Source organism: Protomyctophum parallelum (genome assembly GCF_964188405.1).
Source record: "Protomyctophum parallelum genome assembly, chromosome: 16".
Taxonomy (NCBI): domain Eukaryota; kingdom Metazoa; phylum Chordata; class Actinopteri; order Myctophiformes; family Myctophidae; genus Protomyctophum; species Protomyctophum parallelum.
Window position 1 is genome coordinate 38,391,306 of NC_139711.1, and position 27,099 is coordinate 38,418,404.

The 27,099-nt window shown below is 44.6% G+C and overlaps 1 protein-coding gene across 3 annotated transcripts in view; it reads left to right on the plus strand.

Moving 5' to 3' along the window:
• The first annotated feature begins 582 nt into the window (after nucleotides 1–582).
• Nucleotides 583–27,099, plus strand: part of sh3tc2 (SH3 domain and tetratricopeptide repeats 2) — a 31,428-nt gene continuing 4,911 nt past the window's right edge. Inside the window, exons 1-16 of one of the 3 annotated variants that reach the window (XM_083785934.1) lie at nucleotides 583–896; nucleotides 9,014–9,197; nucleotides 10,945–11,043; nucleotides 12,975–13,112; nucleotides 13,570–13,697; nucleotides 14,072–14,177; nucleotides 14,628–14,771; nucleotides 16,567–16,768; nucleotides 17,678–17,751; nucleotides 18,679–18,874; nucleotides 19,696–19,832; nucleotides 20,486–20,536; nucleotides 21,327–21,634; nucleotides 21,827–22,021; nucleotides 23,772–24,632; nucleotides 25,680–25,900. In XM_083785934.1, the coding sequence (XP_083642060.1) occupies nucleotides 9,173–9,197; nucleotides 10,945–11,043; nucleotides 12,975–13,112; nucleotides 13,570–13,697; nucleotides 14,072–14,177; nucleotides 14,628–14,771; nucleotides 16,567–16,768; nucleotides 17,678–17,751; nucleotides 18,679–18,874; nucleotides 19,696–19,832; nucleotides 20,486–20,536; nucleotides 21,327–21,634; nucleotides 21,827–22,021; nucleotides 23,772–24,632; nucleotides 25,680–25,900 (2,885 nt within the window). In that variant the 5' untranslated portion in view covers nucleotides 583–896; nucleotides 9,014–9,172. Of the gene's footprint in view, nucleotides 897–8,633; nucleotides 9,198–10,944; nucleotides 11,044–12,974; nucleotides 13,113–13,569; nucleotides 13,698–14,071; nucleotides 14,178–14,627; nucleotides 14,772–16,566; nucleotides 16,769–17,677; nucleotides 17,752–18,678; nucleotides 18,875–19,695; nucleotides 19,833–20,485; nucleotides 20,537–21,326; nucleotides 21,635–21,826; nucleotides 22,022–23,771; nucleotides 24,633–25,679; nucleotides 25,901–27,099 lie in introns of those variants that run through there. The other 2 variants (XM_083785935.1, XM_083785933.1) reach the window with 2 other exon arrangements.

Sequence of the window (27,099 nt, forward strand, 5' to 3'; positions counted from 1 at the left end):
ATACAAGCCAGCTGATTGTTCTGTGCTCGGCGAGGCACGTCACACCAAACTGGTGGAACTGGTGTCAGGGAATGAGGAAATCTTAGGCACCTTTCACTGTCGTATTTTACATTCTGGAGCGTAATGGTGTCATATGAGAGGCTCTGAGAGATGTGCTTCTTTATACTATATATACACACATGTATATGTTAAAAAATATATATAATGAGAAGAAATCTATTTATGCTCCTTTTCTCTGTAACTGCAGTCCCCTTGGACAACACAAATGCATGAAAAAGTTTAGAAACTGCACAGTTTGCACATTCTTATGGTATCTGCAAAAGAGATGAGAGAGAGAGAGAGAGAGAGAGAGAGAGAGAGAGAGAGAGAGAGAGAGAGAGAGAGAGAGAGAGAGAGAGAGAGAGAGAGAGAGAGAGAGACGGACAGAGAGAGAGAGAGAGAGAGAGAGACACAGAGAGAGAGAGAGACTATTCCCCTGTCCCTTGGAATAAGGGGAGGAGTTGAAACATACAGCCTCAGCCTGTGACATGCCGACCAGGACAGCCTCTCAGTACCTCACACACTCACACACGCGCGCACACACTTTCACACACACATATACACACACACACACACACACAGCAACACTCTGATGACTTGCAGAACTCACTTTCTATTTAGTTTGTTTTTCTCAGTCCACTACTTATCTGGACTGCCGGTGAAGAATGACTGTAGCTTTACACAGCAGCGGTGAGGCGACCTTCACCCACTAAACCCTGACCACACACACACACACACACACACACACACACACACACACACACACACACACACACACACACACACACACACACACACACACACACAGCCAATGAGGAATGAAGTGAGAGAGGACAGTGGGCAGCAGCAGGACAGGGGTAAGTAGCATATTCTATGATCTTGTTTCTGGGAGTTGAGCGATACTCACATTGCTTCACATTGTCTCACAAACTTGTTAAATGGCACATGGTTTAGCAGTAAGAGCAATCATGTAACTTTACTCTGTAACTTAGCCATCACAAAACTGCTGTCACTTCTCGGTGTGTGTGTGTGTGTGTGTGTGTGTTTGTGTGTGTGTGTGTGTGTGTGTGTGTGTGTGTGTGTGTGTGTGTGTGTGTGTGTGTGTGTGTGTGTGTGTGTGTGTGTGGGCCATAATGTACAAGGGACAGTGACTGATAGCTGTCATGCAGTAATTCTGTGTTACAGCAGTTTCTGTACTTTGTACAATAGGTTGTCTTGACTTGGTGCGTAGTGAAGGAAGCACTTCCTTGCATAACGGAGGACAGGAAAAGCGACTTGTAGTCACATAGCTGAACGCCTCTTCATGTCCCACCATGCACTGTCCTTTATCAATCTCTTCAGCTCCACCCCAATACCGCTGATAAAAATAAGAGAGGAGGGCTGTAAAAAATACTGCAGATGAAACCAAAGTTCAGATTTATGTGTCCAAAAGTAATAGCCAAGTGTTGCATCTCCATACTCTCCCTAATCTGTCACTGGCTCACTTTGAAGCACCATGAGAAGAATCTCTGTCATATCTGTTGAATTACTGTATGGGCAGGAGGCCAATAAACAGCTGAGCTCACTGGTCAATGTATGAGATACTGTATATCATACTGTTTTATAGCTGTGGATTGCTCCTAACGGAAGTGAGTAATAAGGGAGTGAGTGGTTTGACAAAATGAAGAAACAGACAAAACCCACATGTGGGTATATCTATTTGGGGCGTGCTGCTTTGGGAGACCGTTTAATATTGTGGGAATCTCCCTGCAGCTACTACTGTACTGTCCCAGACGCACAGGCATGCGAGTTGAGCCAACAGGGGGTTTAGTCTAAACTTAGAGGCTGTACCCCCCGCCTGTCTCGTGTTACAGCCCTGCCTGTACAAGAGCCGCTCTGATAGCTACAGTATACCATGCTGACTATACCACACTGACTGCCCTAACCCACAGACCCACATTGTACACACATGCAGCACCTCTAACGACTCTGCCCGGAATCCCTCCCGATGGAGTGCATGCCACCACCACCAGATTGTGTTGGCACCATGTGTTTCTAATCAGTATGATTCGCTTGAATGTTTCCGTCACGGACCGCCGAGTGTCAGAATTGCAGCCTGAGCTGAGCTTCCCTGTGAGGTCCCACAGTCTCTTTGAAAAACAAGGCTGTTTAGCAGTGTGTGCAGACCCGTGGACTCTCCAGTTCCTGCCTTTGGAAAGACAATAGGAGTGTTTTGTGGTCTAATGTGTCCTTTTCTTTATGTTTGTGCTGAGTGAAGCCGTGCACGATAAAACAGTCATTTAGTTTGGCTGAACAGAGAGCTGTGAGGAAAGCAACGGTCCGTTGTCACGCTGTTGTGAAGGTGTTTCAGTAAGCCAGTGTAATCTGATGACATTAAAATCTCGTGACTGTACAGGTATTTGTGTTTGCCATCAGACCACATAGCATGGACCTATTTACACTGCATGCTCACTGCTGTTTTGGATGCATTTTGAGACCGCTGTCGCCTCTTACACAGGCTTTTTCGGGGCAAACAAAGGGCCAGATTGTGACAGTCCTGTTTATTAAATTAGGCAGAATCTGTCTAACTGTGGGAAACAGAGAAAGGTTCCTATAAACACTGTCAGCGTACGCCTTGACACACCATAAGCCATTAGTCTCACAAGACACATATACGCACGCACACGTATGTTTTTAACTGTTACTGTTCTGTTGCTAACTTAAGATCACATCGGCAGTGGTGCTATGGAGTTATTTTACGAAAAAACACAGAAAAGTTGATTTAGAGATGAACCGTTTCTGCCCGACAGCTACGAAATACAAGATAGCAGCCATTTTTTAATAGAGGACCACCAAAATAATTGGCCTCCTGAAAGGCCTAGATTCTGACAGCATGGCTCCTGTCTGTCTATCTGTGAGTCCCTCTCTGTCTGTGTGACCAGAGTTATAGTAATCCCAGAAACCGCTGAACTGATCAGTTCCACCTTTCTTGTACACACTGTCTGCCAGTAGACTTAGTAGTTTTATATTTTTCATTGTTGTCGGGTCAGAAATCTCTTATCTCCATATTTTAACACTTTTCAAACAATGAAAACTATTCACACATTGATTATATACCTGGCAATCAATTTCATTGTTTGAAATGCATTTTCTTAAACGGATAGATCCAGATCTTGATTCTGATGACATCATGGTCCACAGGCAAATCAGTTTGCCTGTGGAACACTTTTTGAGGCGATAATTATTCAGAAAACCTCAGACCACAGAACATCTACTGAATGTCTACTTGTTGTGTTTTTACTTTTTTTCGTAAATTAATTCCCCTACTTGATCATACTACAGCGTCACACAAAAGTAGACGATCTACAAGCTGGAAAACGTGGCGCGAAGAGATGCGTTTTGATGCCAATGTCCATGCAACACAACGCTGAACTAGAACTATTTTTGCCAAATGTTTGCCGATTAAAAAAACATGCCCAGATCAGGGAGGCTAAGGTTAATGTGGTTAATAAGCATGTTGTAACACAAAACCTCTCATAATATAATAAAATAACAATAATTGCTTTTCCCAAGCAATCCTTGGAGGATACTTTCCACTGTAAGATAATTATTCCTTCCAAAATTGCAATGGTTCACAGTACAGTACACAGGCAATGATGAACACTATTATGAATGATGCACTCGATTGGTTTAGGTCTTCACCTGAGGCTGATGCACTAAAGATAGCATTTACAAGCTAAACAACCCGGATTATTGACATACTGTGCATGATGTCAGCAGACAAAATCAAAACCAACCAACCACCAAATTAGGGATGGGTCCGATTAATCGATTAATAGATTATCGTTGATAGGATCCGAAATCGATTAGGAAAATTAATAATCGATAGCCTAATCTTTTTTTTTCTTTTTTTTTTTAAATGAAAATCTGTTGGAAAGGCAATATTGTCATCCAAACAGGACAGGGCTATAGGCCTACCAAAGTGTGCCTGGGATGTGTTTGTGTAGCTGCATGACTGAGAGGAGTGTGAGTGGAGATTGATTCCAATCAAGATACAGGTTTGGAGGATTTAGCAGGTGTTGGGAATTTACCTAATCAGGCCTAGGCTGGGGTTGCTATGGTGATCAATTGGATCAACAGTGGTCCAGGGACCACCAGTGGTCCTCATTTAAAAGATGGAGTTAGTAACCAAATGGACCCTTATTAACTCTCAAGAGTTACAATTATTGTTAATCAACTACATCAGGGGTTCCCAAACTTTTTTGACTTAGGTACCCCTTGGGGGGAAGATTTTTTTTATTTGTAGGGTTCATTAAAAAAAAAAAAAAAAGGAAAAGAAAATCCCCCCCCCCCCCCAAACGATTAATCGTTAATATTGAATTATACAAATTGATTTTCATTTTGGACACATTTACACATCCCTACACCAAATCAAAAGCTCCTCATCTGGTATCTAATCTTAGCTGTTGCCTAGCCAGTACTTCCAGTACTTCCTGTACTCTGGGTCAGAGACTAAATGTTTTTATAATCGTCATGGGGGCCTGGCCATGGCATCGCTGTGGCCAGCCAGGGTGTTCTTGCTGGTGGTGGTTTCATTGTGAACAAGTAGCCTAAGCAGAGTACAGTACTGTATGCATGCATACCCTTACCTACCTGGCAGGTGAAAGCAAGCACCCAGATTAGCATTTCGATGCCTGATCTGCCACAGCAGCTTCCCCTTGGTCCAAAAGCTCTGAATTGATTCAAAGCTATGCCCTCAGAAATGTTCCTAGTCCTAGAGCAAACTTTTTTTCATCAGATCTCAAAGTTATCCGGCCCCACTGTACTCTTTTTCATAATTTATGATTATGGTTTAGTATTGGCCTTAAAAGAGTCTCTTAGACAAACCACCACCTTTTTTGAAGCCCCGGCTGGCTGCCTCACTTCCTGTACTTTTATAGCTGTTCCTGGTACCTCACTTCCTGGAACTATTGCTACCTGTAACATGCTTTCCCCCACAGCTCCCCTATGATCAAACAGAAAATGAATGACCATGGTTTAACCACACAAATCAAAAAATATCTTCTGTAGACTACACATTTCAGGGTTAAATATTCAACCATCTTTTAACCAATATATTCCCTAGTTTCTTTTATAATACCAGGACAGTAAATACATTTCTTCACACATCTATGTGGCAGTGTCACAGATGGACTCCAAATATGCCATAGTGTCAAAGTAAATCAGTGTCATACATATTCTGAAGAAACCCTGGAGACCTGACATTCAGCTAATTGGGTCTTATGCACAACATAAGACGATCATGGTCTAAAATGTGCCACGGACAAGGACAACTGTTTGCCACGGACTTGATTTTATGTGCTGAGCTTATAATGCAAATTTATGACCAGCACTAATAATAATACTTAAACCTTGTTTATGAGTTGTTATGCACATAATGATAAACATCTATATTAACGAGTGCCTTCTGCCGAATGCCTTAAAGTTGAAACAAGGCAGGCATGCCGTCAGAATCATGCAGTGCAGTCACAGTGTGACGTTCCAGTTGCGTAGTCAGTTAATAATGATCCATCCTGGTCAATAATCGTGGGACACGAACAGGGTATCCCAGGGTACCCAAATGGGACACGAACAGGGTATCCCAGGGTACCCAAATGTCAGTATTATATACACTACAGCAAGGGTTCCCAAACCTTTCCGGTGGAGACCCAAAAGAGAGATTAGAGATTCTCGGAAACCCAAACTAGTGAAAATCGTAGATCATATTTTCACTACTTAATTATTATTTGTATTCATGGACATGGACAGATTTGTTTGTTTTAAAATGTATAAAACTACGTAAATATACGTTTGAAATATATATTTGTATTTAAACGTTTGTATTTAAAATGGGATTTTTACTTGAGTCGTGACCCCATAAAAACGAGTCCGCGGTAACCCACAGATGGGTCTCTACGGTATGGTAACATGGATGAGGTCGTCCCAGTTCACCTGCTCTGTTGTTCTGAGGGCAAAACGTGATGAGTGTGTCGGAATACGCTGATCCCAGATCTGTGTGACGTGCAGGCCTTATACTGTAGCCGTCCTGCTGCGACCTTGTAGTCTGCATGTGGCATTGCCTTACAGTGGATCAGCAATACATTCAGGTCGATTTTGAAGGTGCAGTTTACCAGGTCGTGATACATAAATTGGCCTCGCTCTGCGCACATTCGTATTATGAAAGGCATATCGGCCCGTGTTGAACGCACTCGGCCCGTGTTGAACGCACACACATTTGGCATACCGCGTCCCTGAATATTTTAGCATTGTGGGAGTGTCCATATGTTAATTATTCTCGCTTTGCGCAATTTGCTATTAAGCCCCTTGACCTAAAGACACTCAGCGCATAACGATTAGACGTGGGTCTGACCACCTCATAAACGCAAAAAGCACTGTTTGATTTGACACTTGAGCGGCTCTGGAAGGCTGGTAGAGTGTTGCCATGTCTGTTTATTATAAGCGGCTTATTTTTCTGTAAAGTTGCTTTGTGTGGTTGCTTTTCTTGTTTCTAAAGTGGTTATTTGGGCTTTTCTCCTAATGTTGTTTAAACCAGTGATCGTCACACAGCACATTCCCATGTCAAGGATCCCCAGATGAATGCATTTGCCCAACTAAGGACAGCTAATCCAAAAATTAAATAAAAAGATTACTTTTGAAAATAGCAGATCTATACCAGCTCACAATGCATCACATTCATTCATTAAAACTATGAACTCTGACTGCAGGGGGATATATAATGATCATTATAACAATGTGCAAGAACATATTTAAAAAGAAGGAAGAACTTTATATTTGTGGACAATCAAAATATGTTTTTTTATTTTAATGTGGTGTCATTCAAATTAATCTGGATATGGCAGACTCACTATTTAGAAAATAAAAACATGGCACTTCATTTAAAATAGGTTACAGACCCCTGTTATATGCGCTTATTTTTATAGACCTATTTACTTGTTTCTATGAGACATGGCAGTTTTGCGTCATTTTAAAAAAAATGTTGAGATTAGAAACGGCCATAATTCTTTCATTTCTCAACCTTAAAAATAAATAAAAACATCTCCATAATCCGTGGGAAATGTGCTTTCATATGCTGTATCACACCCGATTCAAGTCTTCTTCAATAAAATGCTACGAGCGAACTCAGCGAAGACCATACCATCGGGGCCACAGCATTACGCAGCACGCATTCAACTCATTCCTTCGTCGTGACTTGAATGAAATAAAATATAATAAACGTTATTTTACTGGTGTTTTTCAATAGAAACAAATAAAGAGCGTGTGTAGGCTACTGTGTGCAAGTGCAACAGTGCATATACATGCATGCACTAGGCTATATTTCTTCCGTGTCGGGATGGTGATTGAGCTCTTCAAGTTCACAGCCCGTTTGGTCTTTCATAAAAAAACGTTGATATTAGCCTATAAACACTCATGGTTCTCTCATTTCTCAACCGTTTTATTAAATGTAAAAATCTCCATATTCCTTATGAATCTTGCTTTCATTCGCTGTATGGTACATGGTTCTATCGTTATCGAATTAATTAATTACGCATGGATTGGCAATTTGCCAATATGCTGCTATCTACTCGCAATTCCATTCCGATCTGAAAGGTGGGTCTGTTCTTTTGAGGCATAAAGGTGACAGCATGCAGTGCAATAGGAATAATTAACCCAAATGTGACAAAGGCATGTCATGTCTTCTATGGTGCCAGCCTGAAGAAATGTCATACCACGACCCCCAAAGTGCGCATTCCGTATGTGACATCAGCTGACTGGTAAAGAGAATAGTACGGACATGTTGATTGGGTACGTCTCAAACACGCCTTAAACACACCCATGACTAATTCAAGGCCGTTTTGCGCACTCCGCGGGGTGTCAAAAGCGCTTCTTAACATGCCCAAAATTGCAATATGACATACTACACGCCCCCAGATCATAATACTGTAATTAGATTAGTAATATAGAAGTAAGTAACATAGAAGTCCTAAATCGACCCCATTGTCTCAGCAGAGTACAACCCTCCATACGCACGCACGCATGCACTCACACACACACACACACACACACACACACACACACACGCACACGTCGGAGAGCCGCATGCACGAGCAAAAAAACAAGGACACGCACTCACACACAAACTGGGATTATTCCACCCACAATCGCATCCACACACATTTATCCACACATGCATACTGAACATATTTTCACTGACCCATACAGTACACACTCAACAACACAAAGAGAAACTTAGTCTGGACTCACGCATGCACGCACAGACAGACACACACACACACACACACACACACACACACACCAACCCATAGCAGAGAGTGCTTTGTATTGTGCTCCCAGACTGGGCAGCTACTGAGGAGAGAGAGAGAGAGAGAGAGAGAGAGAGAGAGAGAGAGAGAGAGAGAGAGAGAGAGAGAGAGAGAGAGAGAGAGAGGCATGGTGGTGGTGGTGGGAGGGAGTGATGGAGTGTGCATCGCCAAGACAGAGGGATTACACACAGGGAGCTCTCATACAGACAGAGGAGCTTACAGGGAGAGAGAGAGAGAGTGAGCTGCAGTGAGGTGGAGGTAGATAGAAGAACGTAACAGAGAGAGAGGGAGGGAGAGAGAGAGAGAGAGAGAGGGAGGGAGAGAGAGAGATAGAGAGAGATAGAGAGAAAGAGAGAGGGAGAGAGAAAAAAGGAAAGGGAATACCACGGCAGCAGGGGAAGGGAACAGCCAGGCAGAGGGACAGAGGGAGTCGTCAGAGGGACAGAGGGAGTCGTCGGGATAGTGTAACGTTCGTACCGGTGGAGCAGCGGATGGGAGGATGGACGCCGGCAGCCGGCTCCTGGGCCGCATGGCGGCATGCTGCCGCTGTTGCTGCTGCTGCTGCAAGCCGCCGCCGCTGGACTCCCCCTGCTGCGAGGAGCGACTGATGAAAGCCTGCCTCTCCTCCTTCACAGGTCGGTGGTCCCAGGCAGGCAGGCAGGCAGGCAGCTCTGTATGTGCTGCTATACCTACCTACAGTCCCTACCTACCTACCTACCTACCGCACTGCCATGATGCGGACCGGTGCGCTCACACATAAGACAGGACTGTAGTAGCTCTCTGTGCAGACAACCATGGGTAATAGACTTGCCCATGAAGGTAAAGGGGGAGCGAGGCATGTTGGTGTGACGCTATAACAATCGCAGCAGCCAGACTGTGTGTGTGTGTGTGTCGTGTCTAGGTGGCCCCCGTCGGAGCTATAACTTTGTTCTGTGTTGTTGTGTGGGACAGTGAAGGGAGGAAAAGACTGTGCTCTCCCTTGTTGTTCCTGTGCTGTCATGCAGAGTTGTGTGTGTGCACTGCACTGTGCCTTATTGTCTTCGTGTCCCCCTTCCTCCCCTTCCTCCAATGTTGCCAAGTAGCAAGTACTGCCGCTGTGTTTGTGAACGTGCACTATACTGACCAATCGTGTGTGGTTTGCTTAAATGAAGAAAAGTAATATTAAAATGACTATCAGCAGATTAAAATGCGTAGATGAATGACGCCTAAGGGTGGTTTATGGACGGAACAAGGTGTACAAAAGGTTTCCTATTCGCACACGTCATGTCCTGAGCTCCCTTCCTGACTGTGTGTGTGTGTGTGACACTATTGTACGCCTGGCTGGCAGTGTGTGTGTGTGTGTGTGTGTGTGTGACCTTGCTGACATGTCACTGTGCACTGGCGGTCAGGGGCAGGGCAGCGTGTTTGCCACTGTACTGTATCTAGGTGGCTGTTAGGCTTCACGTCCTGTCAGTGTAGCTGTGTGTCTGTCTGTGCAGGGTCTTTGTGAGACCCCCACCCCCAAACTCCCTGTTAGCTATTACACTAACCCAGGGGGTTTTCAAATAATATATATATATTTTATAATGTTTTGTGTCGCCGACAAATTGACTTTCATTAGGCAATGGACCCTGTCCCCCGATTGAAAATTATTCTGTCACAGCGGGACCCTGATATGAAAATCTAATCAGTGATTATATTGAAACATGTTGTAAATATGGTCAACTTGTGCGAGCATGCAGTTTCTATATTAGAATAATCTCAAGACTTGGGGACCCCTTGGCTGGAACCCCCTCAAGGACCGCTGGGGGTCCCCGCCTGGACCCTGCTTTGACAACAAACCACTGTGTGACTAACCCATCGCTCTGTCTAAACCGCTGCACAGTGTGTGCCCTGCTGTGACCCCCCCCCCCTCCTAATTAACTGTTACTGTTCGTCATTAAGCTGCAATGTGGTTTTGTCTGCATGAAAACCGCTGGATGGAGTTAGATGAGAAACAGGACAATTCCTAGCCTGGCTTCCAGCCTGATTCTTTGCGTTCTGTGATTTGTATTGTCACTTTGCTATACTCACTAAGGCGGGATATGCCGACCCGAGGCTTCTGATTGATCTGTGGTGGGTTGGGACAGAAACACCAGTTTGAAGTGGTATCAATGCGCTCTACTGCTGCAACTTCCCCTTACGAATAAGGCTGGAAATCAGGCTAGACAATTCCATGACAGTGTTATTGTTTGCGCAACACTGATCTCTCAGTAATCCTGGTCTCTAAACTGCCTCCCCCTGTTCCCCCTGCCTGATGGAGGGGAAAGGAACTGGTTGGAATAACGTGTTCCTTCCAACCAGGGAAACTCCCCCCTGTCAGGTGTAAAGGAGCAACTTGGACACTCAGGCATGAAGGAAGCATGAGTTCAAGTCCGTTGCTCTCACCAGGTTGGTGGAGGGTGTGTAGAGCCCAGGATCACATTAGATGATTGACACAGGGGTGAAAAATGGGTTACAAAATCGTGGGATAAAAAAAGAATATATATAAAAAAAAAAAAAAAAAAAAAACACTGATCTCTCGAATGCCCCCCTCCTCCTCCCACAGACATCTTCCCTGCTGAGCTGGATGCTCTTTGGACGGAGCCCCCATACACTCTGGGGGGAACCAATGAGCACTTCTCAGGAAATGACATCATGACTCAAGGTAAGTTATAGACGCATTCAGAAACGGGTCTCATGGTCGCAGCAAACGTATTTCCTGTAGGCGGAGACGACATAGCTGCGGTGTAAACCTGCATGTCTTATAGTACATTGAATGGTAGAGTGACTGATGTTAGTCTGCTCAAAGTCAAACGTTACTCTTTTACCTGCTTTTTACTAACACTAACTTTACAAAGATGCCCAGAACATCGGGATGAACCTGTGTAGTTTATGGCTGCTCCAACAGTAGTGGCAACATTCAACTTTGGGAAGAAAACGGAATGTCAAACCGCGGTGGCTGAGACCAGAGCCATAGAGTAATGGTTGAGACGAAGCAGTGAAAGGTCCCGAAAGATACATAACGTCAGTCTTAATATTTTGTTGTATATGAACACAAGGCTGCTGCATGTACTTTATACCTCATACTTTAAATGCTTAGTAATCAGGCAGATAATCAGTGTGAGGTTTATACGTGAGGCATCACTAAGACAGCCTTACCACGCAGTGAATACTTTCAGGACAATCAGAAGAGTACAATGACACACACATCCCACCCCTTGTGGTGAAGGACATTCAGTCAAACAGAAACTCAAGACACACTCACAGATACAGCAGGAGACACTGGAAGCAATATGGTGATAAATATCGCCGAGACCAGGGGTGTCAAATGATTGCTTAGGCCTGACATCGAAATAAAAAAAAGTCTTCTGAAAGAATATATATTCAAAGATTTGTGCCGCATTTTCACGATTTAAAAAAAATAGCAGACCTACAAGCTCGTAGCACGCCACTCGGTGGCGTGCTATGAGCTTGTAGATCTGCTAAAGTATAACATAATGCTTAATTAAAACACCAAAAGGGGTTCCCGTACAGAATGGGTTAGACCTGGTAATGTTTTCACTTTTTCATGTCAATAATTTAAGTAGCTAAACAATGCTGTATACATAAGTGAATGTGTGTGAGAACTGGTTGTGGCCCACTTCAAGTCAGCTTTTGCCCAATGTGGCCCGCACCCCAAAATGAGTTAATTATTATAATTAATTATTAATTTATACTTCTGTAGTACGACGGTATCGTTCGCCAAAAATAAATAAGTATGTTGGTCTAAATGGTCTGTTACTCCTTTTTCTTTTAGTTTCCGTTACCTTGTTGTAGATGGTTGTACTGTAACTTGAAAAATAATTATAAAAACCAACATGAAAAAGAATAGTGATAATATCGTGTGTCATGATACGGCTTGAAAATAATATCATATAAAATATTATTATAATATAATATTATATTTTTCCATATCGCCCACCCCACAACTGGAAGTAAGCATGAAGTCTCTGTCAGTGACACACAATTAGGGCATCTGATGTCGCACAAATTGTTTGGGACATACATCCTCTGTGCACAATGGAAGCCAGTCTGGGGAAACCCACAGTCACAGACTATTCTGTACAACCAACCACCATCTGGCTGATATTTATAGGTGTGAAACAGATGAGGATCCTGTTTAAGTACAGACTGAACACACCCTTGCAATGTACCAGCTCATCATACCCACATCGTCTGATGAGCACTAAAGATGAGTTCTTTCTCTTCGGTGGTAAAACATTCAACTCTTTCCCCCGACCACGTCACAGTTGAACAGACGTAGCATTGCTAATAAGCCAGACTAATATCACAACGGCTGATTCGGTCTGGCTTATTAGCCAGGCTAGAACAGACGTCCTGTGAAAACAATGTTTACATTTTGTCTGTGTGTGCGCAAAGCCAGTCTGGTGTGTGTGTACATACAGACAGGCCTGCACTGTTTTAGAAACACCGGCTTATACATCGTTCGGGACATGACCTTTATCCAAATCTCGTCCATGAAGATAAAGATAATCCCCGCTGCGTTGCCATGTCTGATGCACTGATCTTAGCCTGTGTTCCCTTTGATCTCTCCAGGGCTAGCAGAGGAAGAGGAGGGGCCGGGGGTGGAGTCTGAGGAAGTTGGGGTGGAGTCAGACAGCTACTGGAAGAGGAAGGAGGCCTTTAACCGAGGAAGCACGGTGTCGCTGGGAGTCGGAGAGAAGTTCTCCTCAGGTATGTTCCGTTTTGTTTTGCTTTACCCCGCTCTCATGTATGTAGTATCTTTTGACATGCCCATCTGTCTGTCTCTCTGCCAGAGTTTTACCTACGCTGCAGTTTAACAGCGTCCATCATACTTTTCCTGTAAGTTCCGGAGTAACTTCCTCTCAAATGGATTTCAATGGCTTCCCGCGTGGTCCACTCAGGCGCCTAATAGCATGGTCGTCCCTCCAGAGACTCACTCACTGAAACACGAGCTCACTTAGGGATGCTTTCTAATGAACTTGTGCCTCGATACCTCGGCCAGATAGACGGCGTACTGGTTCAGTGAGTCAAGACTGTTGTTGGCAGCCATCTCTGTTTCTTAGAAGCATTTTGTCCAGATTTGTCCACACACATCAACCCCCATGAGAAGAAAGTGGACATTTCACTCACGGTGGGGTTGTTGCTGTTGTTTATCATTCCTGTCTAGACATCGTGTTGGTGTTCACGGGGCGGAAGCGTTCCAGCGTGCTACCTGACCGCGCCCTACAGGAGGCGCTGCGCACGCGACTCAGAGTGGTGGAGAGCAACAGCCAAGATGTCATCCAGCTGTTTAAAGTTAGTGAGACACACCCTCAATGTTCTCATATCATTGTATTGTGGTGTATTGACATTTACTGTACATTACTGTTATATTAACAGAAAGAAAAACATAAAAATCAATGTTACATTTGCTTATAAAATACATTTACTACAATACAGACTAGCTGCTGTCATAGATAATTAAGTTGATATGCTATGTCAGAGCTTGTAGATCTGATATTCTTTGGTGTGTGACATCTGCAACCAAGTACAAACCGGGCATTAGGCAGAGCATAGCAAGCGTCGTTGAGTGTCATGAAAAGCACTATATAAGTCCCAGATATTATTATTATTATGAAGACGCAATACAAGAAGATAAAATGAAAGCATAAGCATCATGTTCTCTGCAGGACCTCTCTGCACGCCTGGTGTCTGTACACGCTGAGAAGGACAGCTTCGTTCTCACCTTCAAGACCGTGGAGGAAATCTGGAAGTTCTCAACGTACCTCGCTTTAGGTAGGAAGGATATATGTCCGCTTATTATAAGTGACTGTGGGCTTGTTTTTCTGTAAAAAAAAAGTGTCTAAAGTGTAGCTGCTTATTTAGGCTTGGTTAAGAAAATTATTTATTTAAACCACTGGTTCTCAGGCATTTTCCCCAAATTAATGTATTTGTCCATGGAACCCCATTTGAAAATATTTGGTGCCCCCCATACAAGATTTGTGTAGTTAAAATGTTTCAAAAATATTCCAATATTTCAAGATTTGTTTCCCCACATACGTTTAGATCGCTCTCTAGTCGCTTCTGTTGGACTTGTTTTCGACCTGGTTGCTTATTTCTCTCTCAAAATCTGGCAACACAGATGGATCGGCGCTACTGCATCCAACAGTGTCGTCGTAGTACCCGCCGGTACAACCGGTAAAACACACACAGACAAAATGAGCTGGGTTGTGCTCTGTTCTTTAGGCTACGTCGCTCGCTGCTTGGAGAACTTCTTGTGTGACCAGTCCGTGTGGCTGGACCCGGTGCTGCTCAGTGAGCTGGAGATCAACGTCAGCGTGGACGAGGAACACCTGGCCACGTTGTACCTGGGACTGCTGCTCCAGGAAGGTGAGTCATGATGTCATACAGTACAATCAGAATAGGCCAGGGGTGAATAATCACTTAGATAAAAATATGATTCATGTTGCCGGTCCTTGATGTGATCCGTGGTCAGGCAATGCCCTTTTGATTGTTCACTGTCTTAGTACAGTATATGATACGGTTGATGATGCTGCTTGTTTGGTCGTGTAAACTATAATATTTCTTTAATTTGATTTATTTGTATTTGTTTATCTTGTCTATCCTTGTTTTATATTATGTTTTATGCTCATACATAATGTCCATGCATACGTATTCTGTTGTTGTTGTTGCTTGTGTTTGTTTTTTCTGTTTATTAAAAATCCAAATAAAGTACTGATCATAAAAAGAATAATAGGCCAGGGTTTTTTTTTTTTTTTTTTTTTTAAGATTTTTTTTTTGCGGCTTACGCCTTTTATTGATTTTTTAAGGGATAGAAAGTAGGCTGACAGGAAACGGGAGAGAGATGGGGGGATGACATGCGGTAAAGGCTGTGTCGGGTCCGGGAGTCGAACCCGCGGCACACCGCGACTGGATCACCAGTCCGGTGCCCAGACCGTTACGCTACGGCCTGGGCCAGGCCAGGGGTTTTTAACCTTTTTCATGTCAAGGCCCATTAAAGTTTTGCTCGTCATTTGATGATCTCTCAGACCTAAGACTTGGAACATTTTGTTATCGTTTTCCACAATTCCATGCTGTGTTGATGTGGTACCATTATATTAGGAGAGACAACAAACGTAACAATAATTATTCTACATGCTCTAAATTGTGTAGACTTCTTGTAAATTAGGTAATGCAGATGTTTCACAATAATTTAACTCTTGAGAGCGTAAAATTTAATCAATGGACCACCAACAATTTACATTTTGGAATTAGGCGGTTTCTGCCCTGACAGAGTATAACCATATTCCTACCATTCTTATTTTTAAGCATCAAAAAAATAAAAGTTAGTCACATGGTGTAGCAGAATCATTATAGTGTATATAGGGGGGGGGGGGGAATTTATATTGATTTGTGGCAGCCTGGCCATTTCAGACATCATTACTTCCCTTTGAGCATTACCCTGAGGCAAAAGGCTTCTGGCCAGGGAAAACTCATAACAGAAATGCAATGCTGGCAAATAGCCCTCAGAATTACATTAACTTAAAAGGTGGTGCGGAGACATCCATCATTGGCAGTTGACTGAACGAGGACACACTATATAATTGCAGCTGTATGGCTGAGACTCTTGATTGAAGTGTAGTGACTGTTGTGATTTAGGTTGACCACCACGAGTCTCCGTCTGAACCAAAGGGGTGGTGGGTGAGGATCAGCTGAGTCTGAGAACATAATGTCAACACCAGGCTGTAGTGCACATTCATTCTGGTTTAGAGAAATACAGTATGAACAGTGGATATATGACATCCCTAGCAGATATGGAAACGAGGATGAGAACAGAATGAACAGGAACACAAAGCATGCATCTCGATCTCATATCATTGTGCACATGCAGTCAGTCTCTCTGATACAGTAGTGGATGGTCATCATATCATGGATCTCAATGCTTACGTAGATGAGTGTTTCGCCACTGAGTCAAGCATAAATCATGACAGTGACTTGCTACAGCATCGCACCAGTGCTGAAAGAAATACCCTCTTTGCATCCATGTGTGTGCATCCATGCATGCAAACATACAGCACATTTCTGCACTGTGTGCGTGCTTGTGCGTGCACGAGCGTTTGTGTGTGCCATTTGTGTCCGACCGTCTACCCATGCACTTTTCTTTGGGGACACATCGTGTGTGCAGGCTCCTTCTTCGCCAAGGCGCTGTGCGCCAGCGGAGAGCGGAACCAGGACGAGGAAGACGAGCTGTCCTTCAAGAAGCACGACCTGCTGATGGTGAGGGACACGGGCCAGCAGAACATGTGGGAAGGAACGCTGATCTCCACCGGGCTCCATGGCCTGGTGCCCATCAGCGCCATGCAGCCTCTACCATACCCCTTCTATCAGTAAGTCACCTCTACATACCCCTTCTATCAGTAAGTCACAGCAGCCTCTAACATACCAGTTCTACCAGTAAGTCACAGCAGCCTCTAACATACCAGTTCTACCAGTAAGTCACAGCAGCCTCTAACATACCAGTTCTACCAGTAAGTCACAGAGCAGCCTCTAACATACCAGTTCTACCAGTAAGTCACAGAGCAGCCTCTAACATACCAGTTCTACCAGTAAGTCACAGAGCAGCCTCTAACATACCAGTTCTACCAGTAAGTCACAGAGCAGCCTCTAACATAACAGTTCTACCAGTAAGTCACAGAGTAGCCTCTAACATACCAGTTCTACCAGTAAGTCACAGGGTAGCCTCTAACATACCAGTTCTACCAGTAAGTCACAGAGCAGCCTCTAACATACCAGTTCTACCAGTAAGTCACAGCAGCCTCTAACATACCAGTTCTACCAGTAAGTCACAGAGTAGCCTCTAACATACCAGTTCTACCAGTAAGTCACATGCATGCAGCCTCTAACATATCAGTTCTATAAAGTCACATACAGCCTATCCTGTACCCGTTCTGTGCACAGAGCACAACAAAGTTACCCATGGTGGGGACAAGTACTAACAAATCTTTACTCTGTTAAAAGTAGGGAGTCAGGGAATTCAAAATGTACAAGTAGTTACCGGTAGTTAGTTTACACCACTGAACATTACAGTAGCCTATGTATTACTAACATTATACTAACTATACCAATTATCCTGCTGAGCTGTTTTGGTTGAATGAGCCAACCATACAGTAATATGAATGCATTAATTATATGAATGTGACCACTTCTCCTTCCACATAATTATTTGACATGAATGGGGCCATTTGTACCCATGCACTGCATTTTTTCTTGCTGTGAACCATTTCCTGTTTTGTCAGATGGTTCCTGAGGAAGTACCCTGGCTTTGCTGGTTGCTCGCCGACAGACAAGGAACTGTTTGATCATCCTATGGGTACGACACTTCCGTTACACAACATACGCACAGAACCGAAACATGGATTGACATACAGATGTGCCGTTTGAGAACTTCACATGTCATGTCCTGCCATTGGCAATTCAGTAGATTGTCAGTGCATTGTCAGAAACAGAGCAACGTCAGCGAGAAATGACAATTCTTTGACACTTCTTTGCAGTAGCAAAGCAGTAGAATTAGCAAGGCTATAATCCTGAATAAAACCGGCAAGGAATTGCATGACATTTTCATAAAATCTTCAGGAAAAGTTCAGGAAAGCGTGAAGAGTTGGAATGGCACATCTGTAATGCCTGAGTCACCTGCTCATACAGTAACTGACATTGATGCCACCCATGACGATTATTTCCATTTACCAATATATCACAAATACGGTAGGCTATATCTTAGCTGTGTGTAGGATAGCGCTGATATTCCCCTCAGGGGAAATGCTGCCTGTTTTGGTCTCCCGTCTGAAATTAAGTCCAATATCTGTGAGTCACTCTGCTACACTCACTCCCCTTTTGACCTCCTCCCACGGGGAAACCCCATCCGGGTCACGGCACCAATGTAACGCCCGGGATTCAAACTCGGGTCTCCCGCGTGAAAGTCCAATATCTTAACCACTAGATGGGATATTCCTATAGACCGGGGGAGATATTAGACTATACTAGGGTTTTTTTAAGTCATCAGGCTGAGGCATCTGTTACAAGCAATCAGCCTGCCTGGCATTGCTGGTCGCTGACGGTCAACCAGCATGTTCAGGTTTCGGTGGCCTCAGATTATTTTGGGGGTGAAAAAGGCTCTCCATAATGTGGCCATAATTGTCCAGACACACTCACAGACAAGACAGACAACTGTAACGTTATAGAACAAGAGGTTTGGGCCGCGTAGATCAAACTAATCTCTTCCCATCATCATCTCTTCCAGTGACAGGTTCGTGTGTGGCAGTGGTGGACTATATTCCAACGGGGAGAGAAGAACTCCTGCTGAGTCAAGGAGACCTGGTTGAGATCCAGGGACTGCTGATCCGTGGCCTGGACATGTTTATAGGAACCCACGTCTCGACGGGACACACAGGCTTTGTGCACAAAGCCCACGTCAAGCCGCTGAACACCACGCCACTGTAAGATGTTCTGTTGCTTGGTTCTGTTCATGTTTCTACTCCATTTTACTGATGCAAGACAACTGTTCCAATTCAGGCCAATGAAGCTGAACTGATGTCTATCTAGACATGGTGTGACTGATACTCACTGGTCCAGCAATGTTTTAACTTCAACTTCAGACAACTTTATAAACCACTTTAACTCTGGTGTCCCTATTTTTGGCACGCCATTAAGGGCGAAACTTGTTGTGAGCTTGTAGACCGTGAGCGTTGCATGTGAGCTTGTCACATTCAATCCAATCCAATGTACTTTATTTATAATTGCGGCACTTTGTGAGTGTGTAGAATGTAGATTGGCCAATTTACTATTCGTCGTATGACTAAGAATGTAGGGTTTAATTAAGTGGGTGTAAGTTAACATACAGACGAACAAATACTCAGAATTCCCTTGTTAGCAATGTGCCATTCAAAGGTCAAAAGGGTTTACTCTAACCCATTAATCAGTTATCCCAAACCAATCAGTTAAAACCTCCTTAGGAAGACTTTCCTCCGCGTGGCATGCAGTGTGTTTACCTTATTTGTCACTCAAAGTGAGTGACTGTTTACAAACCCATTTATATTATACTGTATATATACAGTAGTGCACTTCTGGGGAACTGATCGCATCAGCGCTCGAGGACGTTTGATGTGATCTATTTATTCCACTAATGTTGACATGATTCTATTTACTGTGTCTATGCAGTCTGGATAGGGTGGACTGGCCCGAGGGGGCCAATGAGGACAGAGCAATGCAATGGGAGTCACATGGCTGATAATGCTGCCTTTGTCTCCCCGCTCTGCAGGGCTGGACAATTGCTCTTTCTGACTGCAGAGGAGAAGGAGGCTCTGGCCCAGGTTAACCCCTGTAGCGCCGAGCCCAGTGACAGCAGCCTGCTGGAGAGGCTCTTCTCGTCAGACATCAGCTGTGTGTACAGGCTAGGTAGGTAAACCAGCCTGTAGTAGATGTTGTGTAGTGCTGTTACCGACAAGGTTTAGTTGGTCTGACGTGTCATTTGGGTGTGACTGCAGTGGTGCACACCGCTCCAATGACTGACCGTGTGTGTCCCTATATGTCCGTATGTCTGCAATACCGCTGGGTGACCTAAAGTGGCACTGTTGAGCAGCACAAAGGGCCACTCACACTGAACACCACAACTATAACAATAAAGTTATAGAAATACATTCCCACCTGGATCCATCTGAGCCCAGAACATTGCAGTTACAAGTGCAAGTTAGGTTGAGTCGGGAAGGCTGGCCTGAATCCAAAACATTTGAATGTCAAATAAAATATCCATACGAGCACTTTACGTTGGCACTTTAAGTGATAACAACACATTAAACGAGGACACACATAATACGAAGCATACAATCAGACAATAAGCTATGAACTTTAAGATAGTAGTATTCATAGTATTCATTAAGAGATGCTATGTGTGTACGCGAGTACTCAGGCTGATAGATGATTCACGTTTGGTCAAAGTTCATTCTCTGAACATTGTTATTGTTGGTATAGCTCCCGATAAGTAAATCTAGGTCGTCTCTTCCTCCTTCTAAACGGGTATAAACAGCTAAATTGATTTATTGTTCTTTCAGATAGATTGGATGAGTCCGACTTCATGTACATCAGGACACGGCCAAAACAAGGTAATACATCACCAAATAATGAGATCATTACTCCTTTATGAGCTCCCCAGTGCATGCAAAAAGCTTAATCATTCTACTGGGAAGTGAAGACATCAGTTCTCCTTCAAAGGCTGCAAATGTGCTGCTCTAAAATCATCATCTTTGGACAGTTATTACAGTATTACACAGTACAATTCCTTAAGTGTTTGTTTTTTTGTTTGTTTTTTTTTAACTCAGAAGTGTGTGCAAATAGAACCCTTGCAGGTCCATTTGTACAGTCTTCTGAGTGTAATGAAACGGAAACCTTCCACAAAAAAATACACCGGGCATGAGACCATTTATTTGCGTTTACATGGACACTTTTAATCGGGTTAAAACAATATTTAAAATAAACCTAATGTATACACCTAAATAAACCTGATCAGGCCCAACCCGATGGGTAGGTGCAGAGGGGTGGTCTAGACTCCTTTTCACAAATCACAACGCGATCAAAAGGACATTTCTTCCATGATGTATGTGTGTAAAGGTGGGAGGGAAGAATGCGTGAAAGCAAGGAAAAAACATGTCGTGGTGACCCATTTTATAGTCATAATATTATTATTATTATACACACAGCTAACCCGATTAAAAGTGGCACATGTAAACACCAGATCGGATTGATCTGGCTACATGTAAACCCTTTATCCAAAACCTTCAATCGGGTTTATTTTAATCAGATTGGAAGAAAGGTGTTCATGTAAACGCAGCTTCTACTGTACTGTGTGTGCTCTCATTAATCTCAAGCGTAAAATGCAAACTTCCTCTCTTCCAGAACACAAGGTTCCTGTAAGCGCTCGCCAGAGCCTCATCTCGGTGAAAAGCGGTGGCGGGACGCCGCCCCTCCACACCTCGCCCCGTCAGTCCGTCTCCCACTCGTCCCCCCGCCCGTCGCTCTACCAGTCCCACGGCACGGTGTGGCGCGAGGGAGAGGCCCTGTCCTTCAACCTGGAGGACACCTTCAGGGAGCTGGACGAGTTCCAGGAGGACCCCGCTCTGTTCCTGGAGGAGAGCAGCTGGGAGGGCGACGACACGGAGCTCAGTGACCCAACCTTGACCCTGCTCAACCACAATCACTTCCAGGTGAGTGAGCAGGAGAGACCAGAGACGTGGTACAGTAGGCGCCTCCTTCGGCTCTGGGGCAGTTTTTCGAATTGCAGCCGCACATAAGTGCTCTTTGATAACGGTTTTGAAGGAGTCCAGTCACGTTTATGTCACGTTTATCATTTCATCATCCACGCATTTATTTGTCCTTTCATCGTTTCATGTCTCCAGGAGGACTTCCTGCCTCTGTACGACCTCCAGCACTCCTTCCTGAGCGTGACGTTCAGCGGTAGGAGTGAGGAGGAGCTGCTGGGACATCTGGAGAACGTGAGGGAGACGGCCAAGAGAACGGCCATGCACTGGGCCCACCGACGGGCATGCTTCCTCCTGGGACGGCTCTGTGGCAGGAAGCTCAAATACTCCCAGGTGTGTGGGTACTGGGATGTCTGTGCAACGTTTGATATGAACCGAATGCAACGTTGGGTTAGCACACTCTCATCAGATAACCTAACCCAGTTCTACGTTTAAGGATGGAGTGTATTAAGTATACCTGGTTTTCACCTTCAGCATGTTGTGGCATTTTTAGGTCGCTCCGAGCCGAGTCTACGTAAAAATGGCCAAAATTCCCGCATGCAAAGGCTTTCAGGAAGAAACAAAAAATACACAGGGAAGACTGTATTTGAATATAATAACCACACCTGGGGGTCTATTAGAATAATGTTAACTTCATAGACCAGGGGTATTCAACTAGATTAGGCTAGGGGCCACAACTGTAGAATGATTGTGTGTGGGGGCCGCATTTGGCCCGCGGGCCGCCAGTTGAATACCACTGCCATAGACACATGCAAAACAGAAATAGTAAAAGAATCACGGCAGTGACGGCACGCCATAACATACGCCATCTCTGCTCTCTACCCTCTCTTATAGTCACTTCTTAGCCTATAATTTAAATAAAGCAGACACGCATTAAAGCTACAATGCGTAATGCTTATTTGAATAACTAGCACATCTGCAGTGGTTAGAGGTGGTCTCCTATACTCTTCTACTGAGAAGTTTGGACCCTATAGTGTCAGGTACTGTAGGACCCAAATACTAGGGGACAGAACGTGCTTTACTGTCAATAGTTCCAGAGAAGGATAGACGGGTGCAGACTCTCAGTGCAGTCTATAGAAACAGTCTGCAGAAGGATAGACGGGTGCAGACTCTCAGTGCAGTCTATAGAAACAGTCTGCAGAAGGATAGACGGGTGCAGACTCTCAGTGCAGTCTATAGAAACAGTCTGCAGAAGGATAGACGGGTGCAGACTCTCAGTGCAGTCTATAGAAACAGTCTGCACTCTCAAGGTGATTTTTCCTTTCATTGTATTATTTAGTGCAGCAGCGGTCTCTGCCAAACGGATGTGGTTCGGCTACTCAGGCCTCTGTCAGCAGATGAAGGCCTGAGTAGCCAAGTAGCTGTCAATAAAATTATGTGAAGGCATAGAGTTATATATAAACTAGAGAGCGGACTGCCCCACTCCCAGGAAATTAATTTCAATGAAAGTTGCTCAGAGGCGTTTGAAGCACGCTAACCCCGAAAGTGATAACCTTCATGAACGCGCCTGAATCGACTCTAATCGCTTTGTGTTAAACCCCAGCTGCGCTCAAACAAACAAGGAGGTTGGAGCGCACACCAGTAGTAAAGAGGTGCTGACCGCGGGAGATAAAATTGACTGGAAAGAGGAGATGTCGTACAGCTCGTAGTCACGATGCAAGTTTTTATTATTTTTTTGGAAATAAAAACTTGCATCGTGACTACGAGCTGTGCGACCTCTCCTCTTTCCAGTCAATTTAAACCCCAGCTGCGCCGCATGCTCTTTTGCTCGAACAGTGAACAGCTTTAATGTTTCCCAGCCGCTCTGAGGGCCTGTGTGAAGGGCACTAGATGTACCGCCATCTTTATTATAGTTCAGAAATCATTGCAAGCTGGGATAATGGCGATACGATAGTTTTCAAATGATTGTGAAAAAGCTTTTATATGAAAGATACTGTATATCTAATATATCTTCTGAAGTATTAGGTACACCCGATATAATTTTCACATGCTATATTCTATTCTATTCTGTACATCATGCATGTTGTACAGTATTACAACTTTTGATTACAATATTATAACTTTTGATGCGTTCCCTTTTCAGGCACGTGTTTATTATGAGGAGGCCGTGAGTGTTTGTGTGGACGGTTTCTCTGACCTGCCCCTGCTCATCGCCCTCTACACCAACCTCACGTCGGTGTACCTGAAGCAGCACATGAACGACAAGCTGAGCCAGACCCTGGAGAAGGCCAGCGCCCTGCTCCTCTGTCTCCCCAGCCACAGCTTCACCTCCGTGGAGGAGTTTGAGCTCCTCACGTTGCTCCTGCGGAGGTCTCTGGTCCAAGGGGACCGGCTGCTGGAGGCTCGCGTCTGCTACCTCTCCGCCAGCCTCTTCCTGCTCCTCCGGAAGACGGACGACGCCCTGCCCTTCACCGAGAGACTCCAGTTCCTCTCGGCCGCGCTCTCGGCCGAGGACGGCAAGCCCATCGCTCCCCAGGACCTGAATTGGCTCCTGAGCCGCCTCTACCACCGGAAGTACATGCCTTACCTGGCGCTGGCCTCGCTGAGCCTGGACACCACGCGGGACCACTGCCTCCACGACGCCTTCCAGCGGGTGGAGCTGTTCGTGCGTAACTCTGTGCGCCTGAACCCCCGCTGGAAGGACGGCACGTCGCTGCTCCCCGCTCAGATCGTGGTCTACCTTCAGCAGGCTCTGGCCATCGCGGAGAAGGGGGACGACCTGAAGACCCAGAGGGACCTGTGTCTGGGTCTGGCCTCCGTCTACCATCAGTACGGGGCTCTGGGGAAGGCGGTCCCCTGCGCCCGGCAGGCCGTGGAGACGGGGGGCCACATCAACGAGGAGGAGGGCTTCGAGGCGTCCGTTCTGCTGGGCTGGCTGCTGGTGTTGACCGGTCAGGCCGAGAAGGCGGAGGACACGCTGCTGCCCCTGCTCACGTCACTGCAGGTATACAGCCGTCACATGCAGTAACAACACCCTGAACACGCTGCTCCACTATCTTATCTCATTTAACCAGGTATACAGCCGTCACATGCAGTAACAACACCCTGAACACGCTGCTCCACTATCTTATCTCATTTAACCAGTAGTGGTTAAAACTACTCAATTGATTTACTTAAGTAAAAGTATCAGTGTTGCAAGTAAAAGTCCGGAATGCAAATTTACTTGAGTAAAAGTACAAAAGTGTTGGCATCAAAATGTACTTAAAGCACCAAAAGTAAAAGTACTCATTGTGCAAAATGTCCAATACATGAACACTAGTGTCCTCTAGTGAACAGACTAGAGGGCAGTTCTATTGTTTTCTGCCAACAAACCGGCTGGCAACAGTCAAGGAAGTCATGATGTACTGACGCAAACGCTGAGTCAGCATTGTAGAAAGCAGATGCTCTGTATCCTTATATAATAACGTTGAGCCGAAATGAACCCAGATTTCATGCTATATAATTATGTTTTACGGTTCCAGGTCTCTTGGAAACGATGTCTTGATCTCAATGAGATCAAGACATCGTTTTTAACCTCGAGTTTTTAACCTCGACCTGGAACGCTTCTGTGTCACCTTAGCTTTTAGCCACTTTAACTATTAATTTAAACTGCTAAATTGCTAAATCTGCTATTGTTGAAAAATCGTGAAAATGTGTGCAAATTTCAAGATATTCACAGAAAACTTTTTTTTAACTTTGCTGCTGGAACAACATATTTTCAGATGGAGGTCGGTGGCCAATACAGATAATCTTTGGGGTCCTTGACATGAAATATCTTGAGCACCAGAAAACTGTTAGTATTTAGAAGACATTTGTAGAATCGGGTCCTCAGGTCTTAATGGGTTAAACATCTTGCTCCGGGACACCTTGACACTTCCGACATGCATGAGTGGGCCGAAAAGCGAACCACAGTGACCTTCCGATTACCAGACGACCTCTCTACCCACTGTAATGTACATTGTACGTGTGTGTGTGTGTGTGTGTGTGTGCGCGTTTGTTCTCTCGTCTCCAGGGCACAGACAGCCCCACGCAGCGGGGGGTGATCCACAACCTGCTGGCACTGTGTCTGAGGCGACAGGGTCGCGTCCCGGAGGCCGGCTGGCACCTGAACAACGCTCTGAGGATCTCCAGAGAGAGCGGGAACCAGAGGAACCAGGCCCTCAGTCTGGCCAACCTAGGCTGCCTGGCGCTGGACGTGGGAGCGTCTGGGGTGGCAGAACGCTTCCTCGTCAGGTCAGACATCACATCACTCACTCTGAGACACTGAGAAATAGAGCTTTTGCTTTTTGATCTGCGATTAGGAAACGCGGAAGTGAAATATCATGAAACTGAGTTACGTGGCCAGTTAAGACTGATATGAGGTTAGGGGACTTACGTGGCCGGTTAAGACTGATATGTACTACTAATCGTAGCCAGTAGGCTCCCAGTATACGTGCAGTAGGTCGATTGCATCATTCGAATCCGCTATCTGTGGCCCGTAATGCACAGCGACGTTAGCTTTCTGTCACAGTATAGTGAATATAATGTGGGGATCAAACTGTGAGTGAGCATCAAGTTAAAAGCAGGACACCCTGTGTTGGCACAAGTAGAGGTTCAGTGTCGTGTTCAAGGACTCTGGCTGGCATTTTAAAATGTGACCAGATAACATAACTGGACTAGAAACCAGAGATCTGTCCCAACCCCTAAAACAGGGGTGGGCAACTTTGACGATGGAGAGGGCCACTATATTTCAACACTCACTCCAGAGGGCCACATTGCATATTACTGTTAAACAAAAAAATAGCTGATCTACAAGCTCAAAATGCGTCGCAGTGCAGCATGTTTTGAGCTTGTAGATCAGCTATTTGAGCTATTACAGTATTTGATTTGAAATCCTGAATATTTCCTTTTGTCCCCCAGGAAAGTGTTCTAAATCTTCTAAATGTCATTAACATATATTTATATTTAAAAAATAACATTTGAGAGGTTGGGAGAAATCCGAGAAATCTAATCTTACAGTAAATGCAGATATAAAAAAAAATCATTTTATTTTTATTACAGAACCTCCCCCCAAAAAATCAACTCCAAATTAAATGTTTCTGTTCCAGAACAACTTTATATGATCATATTTTTATTAAGTCTATAATTTGTTTTTATTATTTGTTGTAGTCGAGTCCACCTAAAGGGAGTCGGGGGTGAGTCCGAGACTAGAGTTCATTTTTTCTCATTTGATAGGTACAGAAACACTGCGAGAACAGGCAGGCGCGTATACACTCTGTTACTTAACAAGATAGCTGTCCACTAATTGCCAAACAGGTGTCTTATAATGTTCATGTGAATGGGCTCTTCATAATATGGGTATAATATATTTAATTTATTGCATTGTAGAGACTCGTGACTCCAGTGGACTTGGCGGGGGAAGCGTCCCTTGGTCCGAGACTGAGTCAAGGCCG